The sequence below is a fragment of the Delphinapterus leucas genome, chromosome 7, assembly GCF_059928025.1.
Source record: "Delphinapterus leucas isolate spDelLeu-1000000601 "Yukka" chromosome 7, BTC_Dleu_Yukka2, whole genome shotgun sequence".
In the NCBI taxonomy this organism is placed as follows: Eukaryota; Metazoa; Chordata; class Mammalia; order Artiodactyla; family Monodontidae; genus Delphinapterus; species Delphinapterus leucas.
Genome location: NC_143135.1, coordinates 42,574,718 through 42,593,546, shown reverse-complemented (window position 1 = coordinate 42,593,546; position 18,829 = coordinate 42,574,718). Strand labels below are relative to the sequence as shown.

The 18,829-nt window shown below is 44.8% G+C and overlaps 1 protein-coding gene across 1 annotated transcript; it reads left to right on the top strand.

Moving 5' to 3' along the window:
- Nucleotides 1-7,389: 7,389 nt before the first annotated feature.
- Nucleotides 7,390-18,124, top strand: RASSF10 (Ras association domain family member 10). Its single transcript, XM_089915138.1, has one exon. It carries the CDS (start codon nucleotides 11,312-11,314, stop codon nucleotides 12,815-12,817), a length of 1,506 nt encoding a protein of 501 aa, XP_089771264.1. The 5' UTR covers nucleotides 7,390-11,311; the 3' UTR covers nucleotides 12,818-18,124.
- Nucleotides 18,125-18,829: the final 705 nt, after the last annotated feature.

The following is an 18,829-nucleotide window of genomic DNA, read 5'->3' as shown; positions in this document are numbered from 1 at the left end:
TGAGGGGCCTGCGCACCGCAATGAGGAGTGGCCCCTGCTCGCCGCAGCTAGAGAGAGCCCATGTGCAACAACGAGGACACACTGCAGCCAAAAATAACAATAAATAAAATAAAATAAATTTATTAAAAAAAGAATCCCCAGGAGAGGCTGCTTTAAATGCAAATTTTGGGGCCTACCTCCAGAGACTTTGATTCACTATGTCTAGAGTGGAGCCCAGATATCTGCATTTTAATAAACACCACAGGCAGTTCTGGGCAGGTGGCCCATTGACCTCAATTTAAGAAGCCACATCCCTGAGGATATCCCCCAGCCAGGTGTTCAGTTTGATCAGGAATGGGTTCCCTTGGACAAGCGTGGCGGTTCCCAGATTTCCTCTAATGCATTTGAGAGCAACCAAAAGTTTTTGTAAACATAATTTGCCGGATTATTTTCTACAGTTAATCATTAAGAGGAGCCGATTCATGCAGTAAGGGCCAGTCACACTTCTGCACGCCTCGATATAATTAAGGGCGGGAGTTCCTGTTTTGGGTGTTCCACAGCTGCCATGAACTGTGACAGATAGATCGGACAGGTAGAAACTGCAGACAAAACAGGGCTCTGTGAGCTGGGAAACTGGCCAGTCCCTTTTCCATGGCCTCAGTTTTCTCATGAGTGAGGGAGCTATGTCTAAAAGAGATGAAGGAAAGGTCGAAAACAGAACCAGACCTTAGTGATCCCAACCTGAGCCCTTTCAATTTTAAAAATCATACCCTGCAATTGCATAATTAAGTAATGCATGACTAAGTTCTTGTAAAATTGTTGCAGATGAAACTAAATTCCTCTTTGATCGTCTCCCTCTGCAAACTTCTTATTCTTCCAGGAGGGATTCACTGCTTTCAGTTTGGCAAACATCCTTCGATACCTTGTTCTGTGCATGCACATATAGTTATCTGTACCCAGGGAAACACACGGCCTGATTTGATGTATATGTGTATGTGTTAAAAACATAAATGGGATCTCATCATAAACATCACACTGAAACTTGCCTTTTGCACGGCACAGTTCATCTTGGAGATTTGTTATTACCTAATTCTTATAAACCTACTTTACTGGCTTTCACTGTTGCCAAGCCTTCCAAATTTTGAGTATCTCCTAGTCTATTCAGCCATTCCCTTATTGATAGACACTTTGATTGTATCCATTGTTTTGCTAAAACGAAATGGTTTAGTGCACATCCGTATACATGCCTCCTTGAGCACATGTATGTTTTCTAAGGTAGATACCATGAAGTTGAATGGGGCATTTGATGTCTGGGACATTTTATGTCCCAGAGTATGTACATTTTAATGTTTAATAGATATATCCCCTCATCCTGGCCAACGTTGTCAGTGTCAATTTCTAAAATGTTGCCAATCTGTTGGCAGTAAAAGGGCATCTGGTTTCACTTAAATTTACATTTTCCTGATATCTGGTCCCGTTGGGCATTATTGTTTGCTAGCTATTTATGTTTCCTCTTTTGTGATCTACCTCTAATCTACCCTTCATCTATCTCACGTCGTGTGGCATGATTTTTTAAAACTAAATTTTAGGAGTTCTTTATACATCCTGAATACTAATCCTTTGGTATCTATGCTGTAGATAATTTTTTCTGCGTTATTATTTGACAACATAATTTATGGTATCCTTGTATATTTTTCCAATCAGAAGTTTCAAATTTTTACGTGGTCTTCTTCTGTGAATTTTGCTTTCTTTTGTCCTGTTTATGAATGCCTCCCCTATGCCCAGATCAAAAATATATTTTTGTATATTTTCTCCTATCGTGAAGCCTGTGTATTTTCTGGTTCAGGACACTACCTGAATCTCCACCAGGGATCTGGACTGGTAGATGAGCAAGGATGCTGAATTCCTGTCTGGGAAGTAACCACTTATATTTTGACTTTCAGTTGGATCCAACTGTAGGTTTGGACTCAGGAATGTGCATCTTAAGCTGCCTAAGGGGAGTAGCTTAGGTTCTAACAAGAAACTTTTCTGAGGGATATCGTAAAACAAAAAGAAACATTCAAACTACAAATCCAGAAAAGCTGTGCGATGGCTTTCTCTGGAGATGGCCATAACGCAGGCAGACATGCACTTGTTTAGGATATTTAGGGTAATTCCACACTTGGAGAGGCTCAAACAATTTGCTTTAAGTTTCTGGAAATTTCCACAGGCAGCATAGTCTAATGGAAATATAATATGAGCCATACAGATATTTTTAAATTTCTGGTAGCCACATTTAAAAAGAAGTAAAAAGAAACAGGTAAATGGGGTGGAACTTAGTCACTTTCATGTAAGATTAAACCACAATTACAGAGAGTAGTAATTTGTGAAATTCAATTATTTATGTTTGAATTTGGTAGCAGGTCTGTTTTAATGTATCTAAATTTTGTTTCTCCTGTACTCCTTTTTTTAAAACTAAATATCTCTTACATCACTTACGATATCATTCTTATGTTGCCTGAAAAACAAAATCCATCAAAATAAATGTGTTGGTTTATCCATTAAAAAAAAAAAAAAAGAGCACGAGACCGTAGGGTCCCGCTCCGACAACAGTCAGCCTCGCAGTGGTCCTCATGGCAGAGGTTGCGGTGAGATGCAGATCATGGCCTTCTCCCCGGGGCCCTCCCAGGCCCTCTGTCCTTGGGACACACAGGTGAGCTGGGGGGGCCCAGGGACAGGCTGAGGGCTGTGTCCTGCAGAGCTCCAGAGCCCTCGCCACGGCCGCCCACTGGCCAGGCCCAGGCCTTGAAGCAGCAGCAAACCCCTCCCCCCATCCCCACCTCCGTGACCTAATGGCAGCGGCGGTCTCCGTGGGTCGCAGTCCGCTGAGGCCTCAGCAGCTGGAGTATATGGACACTGCCATTAAGGTTTACAGGAACATCGTGATGTGACCGTGACCTGACCTCAAGAACAAAGGATCTGACACAAAGAAGTCTGCAACTGCTAACCATGCTCCTCCCTCACCTTTCCTATAATATGGCTTTGCTGGAAGCTTTCAGGGAGTTTGGGGTTTTTAAGGCATGAGCCCCCCATTCTCCTTGCATGGCCCTGCAATAAGCCTTTCTTTGCTGCAAACTCCGTTTTGTTATTGTTTTGCCTCACTGTGCGTCGGGCACATGGACTTGCGATCCATGACAGGACCACTTGCTCTGGGGGAAGCCAGCTGTCATATCCTATGGACTCTCAGCAGTCTGGAGAGGCCCATTCGACAAGGAACTAAGGCCTCCTGCCAACAGCCAGTGAGGATCTGAGGCCAGTCAACGACCACGGAGTAAACTTGGCGGAGGACCCTCCAGCCTTCAGATAACTGAACCCCTGCCAAGGACTTGACTGCAGCCTCCTGAGACATCTCAAGCTAGATTCACTCAGCTAAGCCACTTCCAAATTCCTGACCCACAGAAAAATGAGGGAATAAAATTTGTTGCCTTAGGCCACTTATGCAGCAACAGATAATGGAAATGGCTACTTTTTCCAAAGCCCCTAGGGTGTGATACTGCTTTAACAGTTTATAATAATAGTTTTTTAAAAATAAGTATTTCTGTCACCTTTACAGTTTATAAACAGCTTCCTCACTTATGCTCTTCTAATACAGGAATCCATTCTCTTTCCTTCACAAGGTGCTGATTCATTTCAGGTTTGTAAAATTTCCAGTGGCTAACTTTTGCCTGATATTCAGCATAAGATAGCAAAAAAAATGTGGGCATTGGAATCAGACAGACTGGATTATCTTAACTGAGATAAAAATTATATACAGGTAAATAAACAGATTTATAAAGGTACAGTTCAATGAGTTTTGACAAATCCATTCTCCGATACAACAAAAAACACCAATAAAAATAAGGAGCATTTCTCTCACCCTAGAAAGTTCTCCATAACCCATCCTATGCAATCTCCTCTACCCTAGAGACAACCAGGGTTCTGATTTCAGTCACCAAAGATTGGTTTTGCTTTCTTTGAACAAATGAATTTTACAATATGTGTTATATATGATTACTTTCACTCAGTAGAATGTTCTTAAAATTCATTCATGTTGCTATGGATAACAATACTTTATAACATTTATTGCTAATTAGTATTTTGTTGAATTAATATAATTAATATAATGTAATATATTATAATATACTGCATTCTTCTGTTGATGGGTTGTTTCCAGATTGGGGCTATGAAATTAAGCTCTTATAAACATTTTGGATAAGTCTTTTCTTAGACATATTTTCATTTACCTTGAATAAAGTACCTGTGAATGGATTTGCTAATCATAGGGGAGATGTATAACTTTGTATGAAACCGCCAAACTGTTTTTCCAAAGCATTCGTATTATTACATTCCCACCAGCCATGTATGAGGGTTCTGGTGGCATTACATCCTAGCCGACATTTGGGGTTATTGTTTAAATTTTAGTCATTCTAGTAGATATGTAGTGGTATTTCAGTGTGGTTTTAATTGGCTTTTACTTGATGACAGAGGATGTTGAGCTCTTTCTTAAGCTCACTGCCCATTTTTATACTTCTTTTGTGAGGTATCTGTTCAAGTCTTTTGTCTGCTTTTATAACGTTTAAAAATTATTGACTTGTAGGGATTAGTTTATATTATGGACATGAGTCTTTTGTCAGATATATGCACTGTGAATAACCTCTCTCAGTCTGTGGTTTGCCTTTTCCTTTTCTTAACAGGCTTGTTTTTTATTGTTTATTTGTTTTTAATGACTAGGGGTCTTTAATTTTGATAAAGTCCAGTTTTTCTTTTGGGATTATTTTTGTGTCTTTTCTAAGAAATCTTAGCCATGCTAAAGCTTGAATATATTTTTTCTTCTATTTTTTCTATGAATATGTTTCTTTAAGAAAAAGAAGATTTAATAGTATTGGCTTTTACATGTAAGTCCATGATTCATCTTGAATTAATTTTTGTGTTTGATTAGGAAAGTATTGGAATTTCTTTTTTTTCCCATTTGCTGAATAAAATTTTGTTTCTTCATTAAAAAAAACAGTAAAATAAATTCAATGAGTTAATCAGATATTTCCAAAATAGTATCATTTCAACATGTAGTTGATAGAGCATATTACTAATGTTATTAAATTTTTTTGTGTGCTGAGTCTTTGACATCTGGTGTATATTTTATACTCATAGCACATCTCAATTCAGCTAACCATATTTCCGGTGCTCAATAACCACATATGTCTAGTGACTACTGTACTGGACAGTGCAGCCCTTTACCCTCCCCCGCAGCCTGTTCTTCTTAACAAAAGTGTATCATAACTTCAATTGATCCTACCTACTGATGTAGATTAATCTTCCTAAAGCACAGTTCTGCTTGGATTAATTCCTGGAGCGGATGTTGTTGTGAGTGAAGACTTTTAGGAAGAGGTGACAGTTAAGCTGAAACTTGGAGGGTGGGTAGGAATTAGCCAGGGGGTCAGAGGGAAGACTGTGAACAAGGAGGTGGCTGGAGTGTACAGGCTGAGAGTGAAGCAGCCATCAGATCCTGAGGGGTATATAGGCTCTGCTGAGGGGGCTGGATTTGATTCTGAAGATAATAGGAAGTCATCACACATTTGTCAGTAGGGAATATGGGAGAAAGGCAAGCCAGGAGGAAACTAGTGTGGAGGAAAGTGTGTGATCCAGGTGAGAAATAATTAGGGCCTGAGCTAAGGCAATTCATTCATTCATTCATTCCACAAACACTCAATACCTACTGTGTGCTAGGCACTGGAGAGAAAGCAGAAAACAAAACAGTTCTGCCCTCATAGAACTTCATTACACTGTGGGATAAGAGGTAGATGATGCAGGGTGATCCTCAGGTTTCATATGTCATTTGGTGGATGGTGGGGCCATTCTCTGAGATAGAAGTTCAGGAGGCAGAACAGGTTTGGGAAGAAAGATAAGTTCAGCTTATCCTTTTGACAAATGTTTGGGGGTATTTTGGGGACACCTAAGTGGAGCTATGTGGCAAGCAGTTGAATATGCATACTGGGAGATCAGGAGATCTGGAAGGGATGCCTAGATTTGGGAGCCATGGTGTATCGATAGTATTAAATCCCTGGGAGTGAGATAATCCTGGGAGGAAGTGTAGAAGCAGGAGTCACAAACTCAGCTGTCTACAGTGGTGAGGTGACTTGTGAATGTAGGTGAATTGGGTCATATAAGAGACAAAGAAAGTGTTGGGTTCATGGCCAACTGGAAAGGGTGTGCTCCATCTAAGACAGCCAGAATTGGCCTGTGGGCCTCCTGTTGCAACAGACTTTTGGAACATCTCTCTGCCTCATCTCCCATTTTTTATAAAGATTCTTCTGGCAGGTAGTTAGCTATTCATAAAAATCCACTCCTTCTTTTGAGACATTCACTACATTTCCCAGCTTCCCTTGCCATTACAAGTGGCCATGTGGCTGGGTTCTACTCAGTGGGATGTGAGCAGAAGCAGTGTTTTCCATTTCCTGGCCAAGGTCTTGAAGAAAACGATATGCCTCTTCCTCCTCTCCTTTTTCCTTTGGCTGGATGTAGACGATGAGGTCTAGGGGACTTTGGAGCCATGAGATGGAAGGAACCAGGATCCCTGTATCATTGTCTGGAATAAAGCCACCTACCAACCAGGATACCTGCTTTTGACTATTACATCAGAGAAAAATAAACCTTTGTTACATTTGAACCATTATACACGTTTGGCTCTGTTTATTACTACAGTCTTGCCTAATCTAACAATTACATTTCTAATCAAACACATACCAAACTAGTCCTGACTGTGAGCTCTGTAAGGGCAGGGACCATGCCTGTCTAATTCACTGCTGTAGCCGTAAAGCCTAGCCCAGGACACAGCTTGGAAAGGTACTCAAAATGTGTGGATAAAGCTAGCTATGTTTTATCGAGCATTTGTGATGTGATATGCCAGATACCATACTAAATTTTTTACATGTTGTACATTATTTCATGTTCATGACAATTCTCTAAGGAGGTTCTATTATTCTTTTTTATTTCCAGATGAGGAAATTGAAGCTTAGAAAGCTTGCAGCTAGTACTCAAGTCTTGGCAGGGCAGCCCCACTGCTGCACTCTAAAACACTAGTACATGACCATGGGCATACCTACCTTAACATTTTAGCTCATGTCATTTCTCCCACCAACTCCCTCTCTCCACTTACTAAAGCCCTGCCTTTTTCAGTCTTCCCAGGACCCCTTAATCACTCTATCCTTTAATTGCTGCAGCAGGAATAACATATATAACATTCCTACAACAGGGATTTCATGTATCTATCTGCTGCCACTAAAAAGAAACTACAACCTTGAGGGTAGCACAATATCTTAGATAGTATTCATCTTAGTGTTCCTTACAGTGTTCCTTACAGTATTGAGTAAGACATAGAAAGTGCCTACTATGTACCAGGCACTAGGCACTAGGGACCAAAATATAAATAAGATAGTCAGTTCACTCTTGAAAAGCTCTTAAGTCTTGTGGACAAAGAGAGATGAAAAAAGTGCATCACAACACAAAGTAACATGTGCATCAAGAGAGGCAGAAGAGGAACAAGGAGTCAGTTCATCTTGGAGGAGGAAAGAAAGAATTCCCACAACACATGATGTTTGAGCTGAACTTCTGAAGGATGAGTAGGAGTTTTTCAGTTTAAGAGGGATCCTAGTTAGTGGGGAAAGCACTTATAAAAGCATGAATGCATCAAGATTCAGGTGCTGCTCTGAATGAGTGAGGTGTTGACTTGCTAGAATGTAGGATTCATTCATTCATCCATTTATTTATTCAACAGATACCTAGTAAACCTAGAATGTGCTAGGCATTGTGCCAAATGCAGAGGATTCAAAAGTGAGCAAAACAGATATGATCCCTACCTTTGTGGAGCTTAAAATCTTCTAGGGATTGCAGCTGATAACAAAGCTCTAACAATCATGAGAGGGGAAGGAGGCAAGGATATCTAAGCATGTGAAGGAGGAGTTAGGGGAGTAGGCAGGGCTAGATTATGAGATTCCCAATACCATGCTAGAAAGATGGAAATACCCCTTGAATCCATTACCAAGTCCTGCTTCTCCCGCCTCCCTGACAGCTCTCAATTTTGTCCAGTCCTCTCACCACCACTATTCTCAGTGCAAGCCACCATCTCCTCCTTGGATGAATGTGACAGTCTTCCCAAGGCAAGGGCCACCTTGGCTTTCATTCCCCACCGCCATCCATCATCCCCAATGCAAGCAGAGTGATTTTTCAAATGAGAATGGTCACCTTAGGCTCTCTGGTAGACAGAAATTGAAGATGGCCCCATGATCTCCACCCCCTGGTGTTACTCTGGTGATTATCTTACATTACACAGCAAAAGGGATTTTGCAGTTAAGGCAACTAATTAGTCGGTCTTTTTAAAAAAAAATAAATTAATTCTTTATTTATTTTTTGGCTGCGTTGGGTCTTCGTTGCTGTGCACGGGCTTTCTCTAGTTGCAGCGAGCAGGGGCTACCCTTTGTTGTGGTGTGCAGGTTTCTTATTGTGGTGGCTTCTCTTTGTTGCGGAGCACAGGCTCCAGGTATGCGGGCTTCAGTAGTAGTGGCACACGGGCTCAGTAGTTGTGGTGCATGGGCTTAGTTGCTCCACGGCATGTGGGATCTTCCCGGACCAGGGCTCGAACCCGTGTCCCCTGCATTGGCAGGTGGATTCTTAACCACTGTGCCACCAGGGAAGTCTCTAGCCAGCCTTTAAGACAGGGAAATTATCCAGGTGGCTCTACGTAATGAAACGAGCCCTTTAAAAGCAGAGTTTTCTCCAGCAGGTAGCAGAAGGGGAAGTCACAGAGACTTCAAGCCAATGAGGAGTCAAAGGATTTGACATGCTGTTGCTGACTTGGAGCTGAAGGGGGGTATTATATGGGAAGGACCTGAGGGAGGCTTCCAGGAGTTGAGAGTGACCTCCAGCCAATAGCCAGCAAGGAAACAAGGAGCTCACTCCTATAACTGCAGGGAACTGAATTCTGCCAACAGTCTGAGTGAGCTTGGAAATGGATTGTTTCCCAGAGCCTCCAGGTGAGAACTCAACCCAGCCAACACCTTGCCTTTAGCCTTGGGAGACCATGAGCAGAAGACCCAGCCATACCATGCTGGACTTCTGACCTGCAGACCTAATAACTGGGTCTTATTTTAAGCCACTAAATTTGTGGTAATTTGTTAACACAGCAATAGTAAACTAATATACCCCCTACTTCTAACCTTCCAATAAAACTTCCATTGTGGATTTACCAGGTCCAAGCATCTAATCCTCATAACAGTTCTATTAAGTAGTTTTTTTAAAAAAATTTATTGAAGTATAGTTGATGTACAATGTTGTGTTAATTTCTGCTTGATTTACAATGTTGTGTTAATTTCTTCTGTACAGCAAAGTGATTCAGTTACATACATATATATATACTTTTTCATATTCTTTTCCATTATGATTTTTCACAGGATGTTGAATATAGTTCCTTGCTATACAGTAGGACCTTGCTGTTTATCCATCCCATATATAATAGTTTGCATCAGGCAGGTATTTTTATTGTCACCATTTCATAGATGAAGCTCGGAGAGATGAAATACTTTTCCTAAGGTTACAGAGCTAGTAGGTGACAGGGCTGGATTTTTACTAAGGCAGTCTGACCTCAGAATCCACACTCCATGGCTTCTCATTGCCCTTAGGATAGGTCCAAATACCGACACATGGAATTAAAGCCCCTTCCAGATCTGGCTCCTGCTCACCCATCCAACCTCATTCTTAGACACTCCTCTCACTTAAACTCCTTGTAGCCCCGGTAACTGCCATGCCCTTTTGATTCCTTGACTTTGCACATGTGGTTCCTTCTGCCTGGCATGCTGCCTGCCTCCTCCCCTCTGTTTTTCTTTTGGCTGACTCAGATGATGCTTTCAGTCTTGCCTAAGATGACACTTCCCCGGGGGGCCTTCCTCGACTCTTCCAGGCTGGGTAGGATGCTACTCCAGCATTCCTCTGGCACCTCGTGCTCTCCTTTATCAGAGCACAGAAGACCCCGTGTTGGACACGTTTAGCACCTCTGTTGAATACCTGGAGCACAGTGGGTACGCAAATATTTATCAAGTGCATGAATGAATGAATAAAAGTACTTTATTCAGGAGGCAGTGAAGAGCCATCCAAGATCTTGAAGCAAAGGAGTGACCTTATCAGGCCTGTATTCCCAAGGACAAGCTGGGAGCAAGCCTTGCACACAACGGACCATCCTCATCAGCGTCTGAGGATGAAAAAAGTTTATTTGCATTTTGGTCTTGGATTTCTTGAGCTGTGAAAGTTGGCCCTTACCTCCTCTTGACCACATCTAGATCCTGGGTAATGCAAGAAACTGTCGCTGTAATGACTAGGTTTCTCTTTATGAAGGTGGGATGTGGAAAAGAGCTTGGGCCCGGAACTCACACTAGAATCAGGAGTCCCCCTACCAAGAAGGCTATGCGAAGCCAAGGCGAAGTGGGGAGCCACAGACGTGACGGTGCCGGGCACCGGGAGCAGCCTCTGAACGTCCCCTTCAAGTCTAGACCTTACTATATCTACACTTGTTCCCCGAGCACACTGCCCCGTCCTGTTCTCCTTCCATATGCAAATATTGCCTCCAGACAAGAAAGACTGAAGGCCTTCCGCATTATATCAGGCTTTTACAGCTCCCATCTGGAGGTCAGGCAATGCTGTTGGAGTCTCCGGTGGCGCGGGGTGTTTCGGTTTCTCTGCGCCGCGGCACTTCTCACCGTGCTGCCTTGAAGGACCAGGAAACGTCTCTGGGGCGCCGGGAAAGGTGAGAAAGTCCAGCTAGCTCTAGGCGCAAGGAGCGGAGCCAGTGGGCCGAGAGAGGAGCAGAGCTGACCCGCGCCTAGGCACGGATCCAGGCCCTGCAGCACGGAGGTCCCCGAGTCCCTCTCTCGAACCGACGCGCAGTAGAGTGCCCACGCGGGCAGCGCGGAAGAGGGGCGGGCCTGGGCTCCGTGCCTCCCGCGTTCCGCCCGCGTTCCGGCCGTAGCTCCGGCGCTGGGGGCGGGAGGGGGAGGAGCCACGTGGGGAGGAGCGAAACCCGGAGGCCCCGGGAACCTTAGGCAGAGCCAGAGCGGCGGGAGCCCGAGCCCGCGCATGCTGCTCCGGGAGCGCGCCGTCCAGGCCGAGCACCGCCGCAGCTTGCCTTCTCTGCGCAGCTGGGAGAAGGGCCGGTGCTGACGAGGCGAGGATCCCGAGCTCCAATCCCTATTCAAGAGCTGCCGGGCTGCCCGCTGCCCCTGCTGCCCCAGTGGGGCTCGGCCCCTCCCGCCACCTGCGTCCCGGTTGAGCCATGGATCCTTCGGAGAAGACGATATCGGTGTGGATCTGCCAGGAGGAGAAACTGGTGTCCGGTCTCTCCCGTCGCACCACTTGCTCGGACGTAGTGCGGGTGCTCTTGGAGGACGGCTGCCAGCGGCGACGCCGGCAGAGGCGAGGCCGGCGGCGGGGCATAGCTGGCGACCCGCCAGGCCCAGGGGAGCTGCCGGAACCCCTGGACGAGGACGAGGACGACGACGACGACGAAGCGCTGCCCCAGGGCATGTTGTGCGGGCCCCCCCAGTGCTATTGCATTGTGGAGAAGTGGCGGGGCTTTGAGCGCATCCTGCCCAACAAGACGCGCATCTTGCGCCTCTGGGACGCCTGGGGCGACGAGCGAGAGAACGTACGCTTCGTGCTGGTGCGTAGCGAGGCGTCGCTGCCCAACGCGGGACCCCGCAGTGCCGAGGCGCGCGTTGTGCTTAGTCGCGAGCGCACCTGCTCCGCCCGGGGCGTCCCGGCGCGGCCCAGCCTGGCCCTGACCCAGGAGAAGCAGCGACGGGTGGTGCGGAAGGCCTTTCGCAAGCTGGCCAAGCTCAACCGGCGGCGCCAGCAGCAGCCGTCGTCGCCTTGCTCGTCCACTTCGTCGTCCACAGCCTCGTCCTGCTCGTCGTCGCCGCGGGCCGCCGAGAGCGCGTCGGTGGAGCGCATGGAGACGCTGGTGCATTTGGTGCTCTCCCAGGACCACACCATCCGTCAGCAGGTGCAGCGGCTCCGGGAGCTGGACCGAGAGATTGACCGCTACGAGGCCAAGGTGCATCTGGACCGCATGCGGCGGCACGGAGTGAACTACGTGCAGGACACCTACTTGGTGGGCGCAGGCATCGAGCTCGACGGGCGCGGCCCGGGAGAGGAGCCGGCGGCGGCGACGGCGGCGCCGGCCCTGGACGGCGAGGCTCAGGCGGTCGAGCTGGAGGAGCTGGCCCAGCGCTGCGACGACCTGCTGCGGTTGCAGGAGCAGCGGGCCCAACAGGAGGAGTTGCTCGAACGCCTCTCAGCCGAAATCCAGGAGGAACTGAACCAGAGATGGATGCGGAGGCGCCAGGAGGAGCTCGCAGCGCGGGAGGAGCCCCCGGAGGCTGATGGCGGCCTCGACGGTGAGCTGCTGCTGGAGCGGGAGCGGGTCAGGACGCAGCTCAGCACCAGCCTCTACATCGGGCTCCGGCTCAACACGGACCTTGAGGCCGTCAAGTCGGACTTAGATTACAGCCAGCAGCAGTGGGACAGCAAGGAGCGCGAGCTACAGGGCCTTCTCCAGACTTTGCACTCGTTGGAGCTGACGGTAGCTCCCGATGGGACTCCAGTCTCGAGCGGTCCCTCGCAGGAACCCCGGCCTCAGGCCTGCGCAGAGGTGTGGGTGGACCAGGCCCGCGGACTGGCCAAGAGCTGTCCTGGTAACGACGAGGACTCGGATACCGGGCTGAGCTCTATGCACAGCCAGGACTCGGACTCGGTGCCTGTGTGCGAATCCCTTGTGTAGGAGGAGCAGAGCGGGGAGAGGGAGACGGCCGATTCTCCCTCCTTTGTAGGAAGCACCGGCTTGACCGGCTCAGGGACTTGAAACCAGGCGGGGAGTGGGCCCGGACCTTCTGCCGGGCAGCAGCGCTCTGACTGGGCGGGGGAGGGCAGGGGACGCCTGCTCGGCAGCGGCGCTCCTCTGGCCTTGGAGTGAATGTGGAGGATGATAACCAGACGAGGAAGCAGGGTCTCTATTACAAGCTCTTTCAGGGGAAGAAAGGAGGGAGGAAGTGGAACCCCCTTATGTTGGAAAACAAATGCTCCAGGAAGTTGACGTGGTCCGAGCCCATTTTCCAAAAAAAAAAAACAACAAAAAGAGTATTATGGAGATTTCACCAATCTTTTGTATGGGAAGGACTGATGGCAGCTAGAACTTTAGTTTGTGGTATAAAGTACTTTTTAAAGAAGCACTTGGATGAAAAGGAAATTCCTTGAATGTTAATTGTGACTGTGAACATGTTAAAACTAGCCAAAGAGGACGCACTGGTGTTGGTCTCAGCCTTACTCACACCTTTGATAAAACCCACAGGCACCAAAATCCTGGCTGTTTACATTTATGCAGATTTGGGAATTACCCGTCTGCCAAACTCTTTGCCTTTTATTTTCTTTCAAAGACTAACTCTATTTCCTCCTAGCAAATACAGTATATGTTAAAATGGGGTCCTTTTCCCAAAATCACCTTTTATTATTATAAAAGCCAAACCTAACCCTTGGAGATACAGAATCGTGGTAGACATAACCCCTGGTTAAAATTTAATCTAGGCCCTTTGAGATTTGCTCCTGCAAAGGTATGTGTGTTGTCCTTTTATTCTTATTGCCACTTCATTCCCTTCAGACACTGTTATTTCAGAAAAAATAAAAGGGAAGTTGCAGAATTCAAGTACAACTACATTTGCTGTTTAATGAGCGCTCTGGTTGAAAGGTAAGCCTTGAAAGCAAAGATCTTTGTTAGTATTCAGCTTTTTAACTAAGCTACGTGTAAAACCAACCATGACCTCAACAGATTTTACCAAACAAACCCAAGTCTAACTTCAGTATCTTTGGTCAGAGATTAATTAGTTACTTGTCCAAACCTAAATTGAGATAGCGTGAATATCAAGGTTTACTAGATAAGACCTGAAAAGAAAACATAAAACAATCTAATAGTACACCTTAGGTGAAGAATTTGGTTAACAACGGCATGTAGCCATAAAAGCATATAAAGGCATATAAAATTGAGCTAAAGATTCAACTTGAATTACTCTTGTCTGGCTCACACCTTTGCAGACACCACAGCGTGCAAGTGCAGTGCTTCTCTCTTAATAGCTAGTTACACAGCCCTGTGGGAACTCAGTGTAATTGTTCCAGTTATTTCAATGAAAACTTATCAGTTGTAGCTAGTTGTTGCCCTGTGGAAGGAGCCTGCTGGCAGTGTTCCCTCCAGAGCTCAGAACTTCTGAGGAATGTGGGATCTAATCTGTCCTGAGGAGGTTTTAACAATAGGGTGTGTGTGCGGTGCCAGCCTGGTATCAACCTAACTGTGCGGGGGACCGGCTCCAGTTTCAACACTACATGGGAAGATAACTTAAGAGGTCTTGCTTTTATAGAGAAATTTCTTTTCTTGGAGAGATTCTCTGCTTGTTGCCAAAAGGGGCCTGCCCACCAGACCTCCTCAGACCCTTTGAGCTCTCTGCTTTTTAGACACCCACCCTCCACCACTGCCATGCTATTATAACATGTGTAGATATTTTCAGATTTTCGAGTGAAATGGGAATTAAAAGGCCATTTTCTTAACTGATGTTTTCCAAAGACATTAGCTGGCATAATTATGGTTTTTTCGTTTCGTCTGATGCAGAAAACATCTATGCGTTTGGTCTGGAGCATGATTAAAATGAGGAAGGGACCAAAGGAAACCCACTGTCCCAAGACAGTCATTTGAATCCATAAACACAAAGCCTAATGATAGCTTTCTTTTGGAGGCAGAGGTAAAATCCTCATTAGAGTGTGACAAACGCTACTTGTCTGAATGGTTTATGCTGGCAATAGGCTGACCTGGTGGTTTTAAAGTTATTGTGCTTCCCTCGCTCCGCACCAAGGGTGGTAGGGGAGGTGGCTTTTGGACGTTTATTAACTCAAAAGAAAACACAAAAGTTGGCAGAACAGGACTGCCTGGCAGAAAGGGGCCATTTTCCTTTTCACTATTATTATTTTAAACTTTGACGGGCTGCTGATGTCAGCAAATATGCCTGAAGCCTGTAAAGCAAATAAGCCACATCACAGGGAGAAAGCCTGTGAGATTTTCTGATGCCCTCTTTCTAGAACCTTCCTGTCCTGACCACCTGAACATGCTTTTCCAGTCAGCTCTTCAGGCAGTGAAGGAGGTTTTGTTCATAACAAAGGGTGGTCCAGTCTGCCCATTATTTCTTTTATCCAAATCAATTATAATCCCCCAAAGGCACTTTCTGTGTGGGTAGGAGAAAGGAGAAGGGGGGTGGGGGAGACAATAGTTCCTTTTACTAAGAACTTCTGCAAGCCTGAGGAAGGTGAAATATGGAGATAAAAAGTGCCTAACAAATCCTAGATATCCTTAGAATTTCATTCACTTTAAAAATAATCATCATGGCACTAAGAATGAGAAGGAATGCATAACAGTGAATGCACCAGCACCAGGATTTCAGTGCGCCTGGGAAGACTACCTCCTGTCCTGTTCTCCAAGCCTAACAGAAACACTGAGGAGAAACCAGCAAGCTTGTGCAGGAGAATATGAGACAGAGTAGGCTCCTTACCAACCAGTCCCATCCTTTTGTGGAACTGATAGAATTTATTGTGTCTTTGATCTTTATGATCCCATTCTCGGCCGTCTCCCAAACCAAAAAGATTATATCTGGCATCTCTGTTTACTTCCTTATAAAACATGATTGGTGATGATGATGATCATAATGATGATTTGCTAATTAGAAAAGTTATATTCTGTGGTCTTTATGGTGGTCCTGAAAATAACATAAGGAAGAAGAAAGAAAAGTCAATCAAAATCTCATCACCATAAGCTTATCACTGTCAAAATTTGGTATATTTCCTTCCAGACCTTTTGAATTGTGAAGTTTTCATATTTTGCTGCTTTTTAAAAATATATATATAATTTTAATGAGAAGCCTATATGCTTTTAGGCTCAGGTTTTGACATATTCCTTGTAAACGGCTCCATCCGTTGGATGCACTATAGTGCATATAACTATTCTCATGTTATTAGGTTGTTCCCAATATTTTTTTTTACTATTATAAAACAACACTGTGATAAGCTTCTTTGTGTACATATCTGTTTCCCTAATTAGACACTCCTCCCCAACAATAAGTTCCCAGAAAGAATTCCCAGGTCAAAGAGTACAACATTTAAAGGCTTGATACTTAATTACCAAATTGCTTTACAAAAGATTTGGTCTAATTACAATCTGCCACGCATAACAGTGCCTATTTCACCACACCTTGACTTTCATTTGATATTATGTTTTGTTAAAGAAAGTATTTTAACCAAAATTAATTAATTAATTCATTGGGGCCCCAGGAATCCAGGGCTGGCAACCACTGATTTAAAATATCCTTACAACCTGAAGGGCAAGTCATCCGACCAGAAGTGTTAAGAGGACATGGTGCTTTCTCTTCCTCCCACTTCTTTATCTTCCCCGAACTCTTCTTATTAATAGCAATCTTGTCTAATATCAGCTGAACAATGATCCATCTGAGCAGAAGGGCCAGAAACTCTACATGAGTGAGATTAAGGGGATTAACGAATAGAATCAGATTTATAAAAAGAAAATATTCATTATCTTTTTTCATCTGAGTCTAGTAGAAAAGGTATCCTTAGAAGGCGATATCATAAAACATATTTGATTTTGTGCTTCTCCCTACCCACCCCTATCAAAAATTAAATCAAAATAAAGTAAGTACGTAAGCCCACTTTATTAACAGCCTCTAATTAACAGTTTAGATTATTCTAGGCATTTCTTTCTACATATGTTACTATACCTGAGTTCACCCTTAAATTCTTGAAAAGGGAAAATTTGATCATGACAATTTGTGAGATTTTCATTGTGAAGGTGTTTGTGAAACATGTTCTCCTAAACAGAAATGAAGGAGGGTGAGGAGGAACTATCTTTTCTTGAGTACTTTCCAAATGCCCGCTCCTCGGGCTAAGTATTTTCACATGCATTTTCCCTACATTCATCTTGTGAGATAGACCTTTTTAACCTCCAGTTTTTATAGATAGAGAAGATAAGGCCACCCATTTGATAAGATGCAAGATACTAACCTAAGCCTGACTAAAACCTGTACGCATTTTGCTACATCACACTAGGCACATTGTACCCAAGAAGTGCTCTGCACACTCAGAAAAAGAGTGCTTACAGGCCTCAGAGTGTTGGCATTGGAGAGGGTGGTGCTCAGACACTATCAAGTATTGTCCAAGTATTTCCACCAGGGAGGTGGAATGACTTTTCAGAACCATAGGGCTGGTAAATATATCTACCAGGTGAGGATTTAGGAAAAAGCAAAGGAGGAGAAATTCCTATATAAATATCTGGGCATCTGTCTGAGAGAGGTGAAGACTTTGCCAGTGAAAAAAAATTCTCACAAAAAATTAATACCCTCTGTATCAGCATGGAGGTTTTGACTGAATGCCCCAAGGACACAGGTGTATAGTCAACAACCTGGAATCCTTGTTCATCAGAACAGACAGCTGTGCCCTATTCACAGTCGCATCTGGAAGGTGGTACCAACCATGACTGTGCTGGAGCTGTCCCCAGCACTTTTAACCAGGCCTTGTTCCTGGTTGAGCCTCTGGTACATGAGGATCAGAGAAGGTTAAAGGGAGGCAGTGTTGGGTCTTCCAAAGATCCCTGTGCCATGGAGTTGGGCATGCACACCTGATTTAGGGCATTTCTGTGTCCACACTGACCCCACTACACATGTGGAGACCTAGCATGGATTGCTTTGAAGGACCACTCTCCCAGCCTTTGCCCCTCTCACCCAGTCCCATGCAAGTTTTTCCTGCTTCAGATATCTCCAGGATTCTCTATAGCTTTCAGGATAAAATCCACATTGCTTAGCAGGATTTATAAGGTTGTTGGTTATCCAGCTTAAGACCCCTCTTCGATGTCATCCTTTCCCACCTTAAAAGCCACAGAATTGACCCGATCCTGTTTCTTCATTAAGGTCACATTGCCATCCTCAGTTTGTGTAAGGTCTCTCTTCTGTCATATTTTATTTTACTTCATGTTCCCCCCCGCCCAACCCCACATCCACTTCCCTTCAGTAGTTGTGGCACACGGGCTCCAGAGCACAGGCTCAGTATTTGTGGCGCACGGGCTTATGTGCTCTGCGGCATGTGGGATCTTCCCAGACCAGGACTCGAACTCGTGTTCCCTGCATTGGCAGGTGGATTCTTAACCACTGCGCCACCAGGGAAGTCCGCCTTCTCTCCCTTCTTTTCTCCTCTCCCTCCCCCATTCCTTTGTCATTCATTAACTGGAATACTTCTATAGAAAGATTCTTCCTTATATCAAATGTCACCCTGATGAACAGTTTAAATCCTGATTATCCTGAAATATAGGATAAAAGCAACATTCGTACATTTTCTTTTTATTTACTAGTGTTCAGAATAATGTGGTTGTTCCCTAGCATTCTCCAAAGTTGACTAATGAGTTTTTTCTTCTTTGTTCATCTTTTTGGGAATCATTATGGAATTTTGAACTTAAAATATTTAATGTGTTTCAATCCATTATAGTTTTGGTCCTATCTTTGGCTGAGTGGGAGCTTCTTCAGGTTAGTTCCTGAATCCTTTTCACACATTTTTCACAGTCTTTGATAGCTTTGCTCTCTGGTGTGTCAGGGTGTTCCAGGCTCATACTGTACATTTTCTGACCCAGACCTGAAATCAGCCATCACTGATTCCTTTTAATGGGAAATATTTTTTTTAATTAAAAATTTTTTAAAAATTTTGT

Coding starts and splice junctions, on each gene's coding strand:
- RASSF10 (XM_089915138.1), top strand. CDS start 11,312: ATGGATCCTTCGGAGAAGACGATATCGGTGTGGATCTGCCAGGAGGAG.